The 8,337-nt window shown below is 35.6% G+C and overlaps 1 protein-coding gene across 1 annotated transcript; it reads left to right on the top strand.

The window, feature by feature from the left end:
* The first annotated feature begins 6,635 nt into the window (after nt 1-6,635).
* Nucleotides 6,636-8,036, top strand: LOC127123090 (peroxidase 31). The gene has a single exon (XM_051053350.1). The coding sequence runs from the start codon at nt 6,703-6,705 to the stop codon at nt 7,699-7,701; it is 999 nt and encodes a 332-aa protein (XP_050909307.1). The 5' UTR covers nt 6,636-6,702; the 3' UTR covers nt 7,702-8,036.
* The last annotated feature ends 301 nt before the right edge of the window (nt 8,037-8,337 follow it).

Raw genomic sequence — 8,337 nt, 5'->3', positions numbered from 1 at the left:
TTGAAGATGACCATCGTAAAAATGCTTTTAACGCGGTACTGACAATTCTCTAGTGATTATATGAAGTACATGCAAAACATTTTAGGATTATGGCGCTCAAATTAGAATAACAATGAGGTGGAATTTTGTCCATATGAATTGATATATACATGGGTGTGTGCCTCAGAGTTACACTTATACAGGAGAGGCATTTACAATTATCTCCAGGTTGTTGTCATGGAGCATGAATAACAATTGGATGAAGATCAATTGTTGTAATAGAATGAGAGGGATGTTCATGTGTGGGAGCCATGTTGTAATTAGTTTAGTGCATGAGGCACTTGTGTGAGAGAAGGATTTATGATATATATATATATATATATATATATATATATATATATATATATATATATATATATATATATATATATATATATATATATATATATATATATATATATATATATATATATATATATATATATATATATATGTATATATAGATAGATAGATAGATAGATAGAGAGAGAGAGATAGATAGAGAGAGAGAGAGAGAGAGAGAGAGAGAGATTATCATTATTGAATGAGTAGAATAGTACACAATTGAATTACAAGCTATATTTATTTATATACATGTCCAACCCTAATTAACTTTTGGGCTTTAGCCCAACAAAGTAACTAAATTGGATTATATTCACAACATACCCCCTTATAATCCAAGTTGTCGAACGCATAAGCTCGTCAAACACGAACATACACACTTGTCGAACACACTAACTAGTTGATATGTACTATTTCTAATTTCTTTCTCAACATTAGAATTTTTTTTATCTTTAAGCCTTTGGTGAAAATATCGGCCAATTGTGCTTCACTAGAGCAATATCTCACTTCAAGTTCACTTCGATTCACCTTATCCCTTAAGAAGTGAAATATAGCTTCGATATGCTTGCTTCTCCCATGAAGAACTGAATTCTTTGCAAGATTTATGGATGACCTGTTATCGATCGGTAGCACCAAGGGTTTCTTCACTTCGACCTCCATTTCTTCTAACACAGATCTGATTCAAACTTCTTGACAAGTTACGTAGGATCCAACTATATATTCAGCCTCATATGACGACAATGCCACCACGAGTTGCTTTCTAAAGCACCATGATATTGGTGCACTAAAGACTTGAAAGAAATATCTAGTCGTGCTTCTTCGATCTTTCTTATCTCCATACCAATAAGCATATGAATAGAAATTAACAACAACTTCTTTGCTTTCAGAATCTCGTGGAAATAGAATTCTACAATTTATTGATCCTTTCAGGTATCTCAGGATTCTTCTCGCAACCTTCATGCATGACACTCTTGGTTCAATCATGTATCTTCTCACTAATCCAAATGATAAACCTATATCAGTTTGACTGTTGCATACATACTTCAGAGATCTGACTATTTGTTTGAACAAAGTTGCGTCGACTCTGTCTTATTTTCCATATTTTTCTAGTTTCAGGTTTGTTTCGACATGCGAGGGTGTAGGATTTGACTCATCCATCCTGAATATCTTGAGCATTTCTTTGACATAATTTCTTTGATGCAACATCATCCCTTACTTGGTATTTTGAAATTCCACGCCTAGGAAATATGACAAATTTCCCAGATTCGACATTTCAAATTCCCTCTTCATAAGCTCTTTGAACTTTGGCAAGTTCTCCATGCTATTTCCTGTTACCAACAAGTCACTGACATACAAACAAATGATGGTTATATTTTGTGCCTCGACCTATACGTAGACACCATACTCCGACCTACATTTAACAAATTCCAATTCGACTAAGTAAGAGTCGATCTTCTTGTTCCATACCCTAGGTGCCTGTTTAAGACCATAAAGTGCTATGTGCAGCCTATATACTTTCCTTGCTTCTTCCTGTATCACAAACCCAGGAGGTTGTGTGACATATACAACTTTGTCTAAGGGACCATTCAAAAATGCTGATTTCACATCTAAGTGAAATGTTGACCAATCTTGCTTGCATGCTAAGGCTACCACCAACTTGACAGTTTCCAATCTGGCTATTGGGGCATATACTTTAGAATAGTTAAGTCCTTCTCTCTGAAGAAATCCTTGATCTACCAATCTTCCTTTATGTCTTGCTATCAACCCATCAGCATTGTGTTTCAACTTGAACACCCACTTCACTTTGATAGCTTTTGTATGTGCTGGCAATTCGACTAACTCCAATTTATTATTCCTTTAAATTGCTTGCAATTCTTCGACCATAACTGACTCCCATATTTTATTATTTAAGGATTCACTATAGTTGATTGGTTCAACACCTGCAAGTAAAGCAAAATGAACTAATTCACCATCTGTTATGACTTCACCATCCCCAACAACTTCATAGTCTTAAAGCCTTGTTGGAAGAACTCTAGTTCTTTATGGTCTTTGGCTTGTACCAGCCAAACCCTCTCGACTGTTTGCTCCGATGTCGACTATTTCTGGAATCTCAACAATGTCTTTAACTCCGACCTCATTAGTTTCTTCATCGATGTCATAACCCATCAGTGGCTTGTTAGTTGCTTCACCAGAATTCCAATACTAGGCAGAATTTTCATCAATCACAATATATTGACTCATTATGATCTTCTCATTTATTGGATTGAGCTTCCTGTATGCACAAGTTTTATGATATCCTACAAGTATCATAGGTTCACTCTTATCATCAAGCTTCATTCTCTTCGCATCAGGAACATGCTTGTAGCAAATTGAGCCAAACACCTTTAGATGACTCACTGGCGGTCATTTGTCACTCCACACTTCTTCAGGAACCTTTATCTTTAACTTCTTAATAGGGCCAGTTCAGAATATGAACAATAGTGGTGACTGCTTCACTCCATAAGGATTTTGGCAAAGTCTTCTACTTCAGTATGCATCTTGCCATATCCAATATTGTCATAATTCTTCTTTATGCTATTGCATTATGTTGAGGCGTGTAAGGAGCAGTTACCTCATGATCAATATCATGTTCTGCACATAACTCTTCAAACGTCTTGGATGTGTATTCACCACCTCCACCTGTACGCAAAACCTTGATCTTCTTTTCACTTTGGTTTTCGACAAGTTTCTTGAATCTCTTAAAGATTTCAAATTCTTTGTCATTTCGCTTGATTACATGGATCCACAACTTTCGACTATACTCATCAAAAATGAAACAAAATACATGTTTCCACCAATGGTATGACCCTCTAACGGGCCACATACATCTGAATGTACTACTTTTAGTATGCAAGAGGATCTCATTGGTATAGTTGAAGCACAAGAATTTCTGGATTGCTTCCATACTAAGAAAATTTCACAAAGCTTGTCGGGCATCACAAGACTTGGTATGCCATTTACCATCTCTTGAGTAATCAGTTGATCGAGTGACCTAAAATCCAAATGGAAAAACCTCAAATGCCACAACCAACTATCCTTGTTGTCGACAACTGTCTTCAAGCATTGTATCTCTGTCGAGCAAATCTTGATCTTAAATGTGTTGTTCTTCGACAGTGGGGACTTTAAGACCAACTTAATCTTTATGTAGAACAATTCTAAGGCTCCATTTTTCATCACGATTGCGAAACCTTTTTCGACCAGTTGTCAAACACTAAGCAATTGCACTTCATTCCAGGTACGTATAGTACATTTTTGATCATGACTTTTCCATCATTTCTCCTTTAAATAACTATGTCGCTTGTACCTTTTGCTTGCAACGAGTTATTATCTGCAAGTTTTATCTTGCTCTTATTCGATTTATCGAAGTCTGATAACCACTCTCTTCAACCAGTCATATGGTTCGAACAACCTGTGTCGAGGAACTAGATCTTAGAGTCGACATGTTCATCTGCAATTACAGCCATAAACACCAAATCTTCAGAATCATCTGAAACTTGACGTGCAAGGTTTTCTCTTTCTCCTTGCCTTTTGTTGTTCCCTTATCTTTTTTGGACCAACAATGCTTGGCCAAGTGAGCCCATTTTTCACAATTGTAACACTGCATACCTTTCTTTTTTTCTTTATTAGTCGAAGTTCCTTCTCCTCTTTTGGAGGATTCATAATCGACCTTGTGCTTCTAAGGGTTCGACCAAGACTTCTTACTCTGAGTCTTGCCTCTGAACTTGTTAGAACCACCATGCTTCTTCCATGTTTGAGCCTGTGGTGCATGTATCGAATCTTGAACGCCTTTCTTTCAATATTTCTCAACTCATGCACCTCCAACGAACCAGTCAAATCTTCCAACTTCAGTGTTTCAAGATTGTTGGATTCTTGAATAACAACGATAACGTGATCAAAGTGAGAGGTTAACGTACGCAGTACCTTCTCAACTAGCATCTTATCAGTTATGCTTTCACTACAACCTTTCATGAGATGAACAAGATTATGCACCTTAGCAACATAACCTACAATCTTTTCCTCTTCTCCCATCTGTAATAATTCGTACTGCCGTCGAAGTGCCTACAGCTTGACACATTTAACCTTCTCACCGCCTTCGTAATACTTCACCAGAACATCCCATGCCTCCTTTGTTGATTCAGCATGAGAAATCCGATCAAAATTCTCTGAGTCTACCGTCGATTGAATGCAGATCAACGTCTTGCAATCTTTTTTCTTGGCATCCTTGTGGCTAACTCTCTGAGCATCTGTTGCATTCGTAGTAAGCACATGAACACCATTAGTAACCACTTCAAGGGTTTCATGGAAGCCAAACAATAATTGCATTTGTTTATTCCACCGAATCCAATTCTTTCCGTCAAGAACTGGAAGAGAGTTTGGAATACCACCATTGTTCTCGTTCATCTTTGCAGCGATTAATTAACAATCCACAATCCCGGAAACACGATCACCAATGTGTGATTCTTAAAAACACGATCAAGAAAACCGGAGCTCTAGATACCAATTTGTTAGTGCATGAGACACTTGTGTCAGAGAAGGATTTGTGTCGAAAAAGAGAGAGAAAATAATAGAGAAAATAAGATTATTATTATTGAATGAGTAGATTAATACACAATTGAATTACAAGCTATATTTATTTATATACATATCGAACCCTAATTAACTTATGGGCTTGAGCCTAACCAAGTAACTAACTTGGATTATATTCACAACAATAAGACCTCGAACTGTGTTGTTATCTCAGTTGAAATTTTTTTAATTCTCTTTGATGCAGAGGAGTGTCACATTTTATTTATGTAATAGATTGAAAATATGATCAAGAGAAACTCGTTTGAGTTTAGTATGTCGAACGAAGTTTGAAGTTGTTGAAAAAGATGCACCGGTTGAACTTAATGAATTTTTGTTGAAGTTTAGGGTTCTTAATGTAGGTGATGATCTTTGGTGATAGGAGAATAAACTATCGCAACATTATCATGAAAAATGTCAATAATTGATTTAAGATGATGATTGTTGGGATGTTTCCGACGCAAAATGACTTCGAAACAACCATCGGAAGTGAGCTTGAAAGATGCTACATCAGTTATGGTTGCTCAAAATTGTAATTGAAAAACGATTGCAAAAGTGCAAATGAGAAAATGTGAAAGAATTAAAAGACAATTCTTACAAACAACACCACTATTCTCTATTGAAATAGAGAATGATTGGAAGGTTGAATACGACCACCGTAAAAATGCATCTAGTGGTGATGATTCTCTAATAATTAAAGTTAAAAAAAAACAAGTTAACACTTTCACAACCGTCTTTGTGTTCTCCTTCGTTGATTGCAAGCAACCGTTAGATGACCCGTTATATAAATTTCAACGGTAATGATAGAAAGAGAGACATGCTCTTATGTTATACTGATAGATACATATTAACCTTTCCGGTAGTAACTAACGGGCGCTTTGACTGAATTGAACCTAGAAACTAACATTGTATATGACTTAATTTATCCAATTAGTTTTACTATACATTGGTGTAATCAATTTCACAAATGGCCAATAATCAAAATAATAATAGAGTAAAATTGATTTTAGAATATTTTCAATAGTTTTATTTCAAAATTATTTTCTCTTTGGATTCTATTTGTCGGTGCACATATATTTAAAAATAAAATAATCTAATTAATATAAAAAATAATATAAAAAATTCCAAATCTTCCTATTAGATTCCTTCTGTACCAAATTAATAAAAAAAATCAACCAGGTCCATTATATCATTTATTCACACACGAAATACATCCTATACAAATAAATAGGATGAATGGAAAAGAACCTAAATTAAAAATCAACACTTTTTTAATTTATATATATCATTATTGTAAATAGTTTTAAAGAAAATGGATGGAGTAGTGATAGTGTAAATTATTAATCTATAAATTTTAAATTATTTATTTGACACTTTAAATTATTTTAATTGACGTATGAGTATTATTTTTTAGGTGCACTATTCATAATTTTTTATATTATAGTTAATTATCACTTTTAAACTATTAAAAAAATATTTCATGTTCTCTATAACATTTAATTATCTAAATACCATAAAATTAGTAATGTTCTCTTAGATGCTGCCAATCCATTTTCATGCTAATACAGCCCCACTCCAGCTTCATTCCACACTCTCTTCAATCAAGCACACATCCCGTGATCAACGCCCCACATTCCGCCACGTGTCCCTTCTCATCCTCATCAAAAACCCTTTATCCCCCACACTTTCCTTCTTCTCTTCTTCACTCTTCAAACCCCAAAAACAAAAACAACCACAACAATGGCAGCAACAAAAACAACATCAACAACGTTGTTGCCATTCTTCTTCTTCTTCTTCTTCTTTTTCCTTAATCTCTCCGAATCAAGACTCACCTTAGACTACTACAAACAAACATGTCCACAATTCGAACAAATCGTCCAACAAACAGTAACCTCAAAACAGATCCAATCACCAACAACCGCCGCCGCCACACTCCGTCTCTTCCTCCACGACTGCCTCCTCCCTAACGGCTGCGACGCTTCCGTCCTCCTCTCCTCGACCCCCTTCAACAAAGCCGAGCGCGACAACGACATCAACCTCTCTCTCCCCGGCGACGCTTTCGACCTCATCGTACGCATCAAAACCGCCCTCGAATTCTCATGTCCCAACACCGTCTCTTGCTCCGACATCCTCTCCACCGCCACACGCGACCTCTTAATCATGCTCGGTGGTCCCCACTACAACGTCTACCTCGGCCGCCGCGACGGCCGAACCTCCGCTTCCCCCTCCGTTAACGGCCATCTCCCTAAACCATCAATGCCAATGTCACAAATCATCGAAATCTTCACTAAACGTGGCTTCACCGTCGAAGAAATGGTAGCACTTTCCGGTGCTCACACAGTCGGATTCTCTCATTGTTCAGAATTCTCTTCCGAAATATACAACAATTCATCCTCTCCTAGCTCACCAAGTTCATACAATCCTCGTTTTGCCGAAGCTTTACGAAATGCTTGCCGTGATTACCAGAAGAATCCAACTTTATCGATTTTTAACGATGTTATGACACCGAACAAGTTCGATAATGTTTATTTTCAGAATCTTCCAAAAGGTTTAGGTGTTTTGAAATCAGATCATGGTTTGTTCAGTGACCCATTAACGAAACCTTTTGTGGAAACTTTTGCTGCGGATGAAGATAAATTCTTTAAGGTTTTTGCTTCTTCAATGCAGAAGCTTAGTCTTTTGGGTGTGAAAACTGGTAGAAGAGGTGAGATTAGAAGAAGATGCGATCAGATTAATTGATTTTTGATCTTGTTTCTGTGAGGGTTTGTTCTGGAATCTGGTTTTCGTTATTGGGTTTCATAAAAATGTAAACTTTATTTTACTTAGTCTTTTTTTATATGTATAATTTCTCTCTCTTTTTTTTACTATATTTTTTTATGTTATATTGTTTATGATATAATATGATAGTTAGGTTTATAATTATTGATCTGAGGTGGATCTGGAGATCTAGGAGAAAAATTTGATGATTTATGCTCAATAATATACATACATAATTATTCTGTGTGAGCTGTGTAATTGCATGAGAGGAGTATTGTGTTGTAAAATTTAATAAAAATCTCTCTTTTTTATTCTTATTTTTTGTTTATGTTTGAGATTCAATGCATAGATTGAAGCACTATGAGTGTAGTTTAAGTTTTGAGCTTCAAGTAAAAACTATAATGAAGTAGTAGTCATATAGATTTTAACTATGTAAGGTTAGAAAAATGAAATGAAAAAATAAGTAAGGGGAATTTAATGAAGTCTAAATATATTAAATGAAGAAAATGCTTTTTGTTTTTGGAAAAATAGGGTTTTGTTTGTTTATTGGGTCTTTGTTAACCAGCTGGATACATGGCCAACAAGTGCACGTGGAAATACAATAATTTATTAGATATA

Source organism: Lathyrus oleraceus, chromosome 1 (assembly GCF_024323335.1).
Source record: "Lathyrus oleraceus cultivar Zhongwan6 chromosome 1, CAAS_Psat_ZW6_1.0, whole genome shotgun sequence".
Taxonomy (NCBI): domain Eukaryota; kingdom Viridiplantae; phylum Streptophyta; class Magnoliopsida; order Fabales; family Fabaceae; genus Lathyrus; species Lathyrus oleraceus.
Note: the sequence above shows the minus strand (reverse complement) of the source record. Positions and strands in the feature narration are given on the sequence as shown.

What these genes read in the sequence shown, in the direction of transcription:
- LOC127123090 (XM_051053350.1), top strand. Translation starts at nt 6,703, where the DNA reads ATGGCAGCAACAAAAACAACATCAACAACGTTGTTGCCATTCTTCTTC.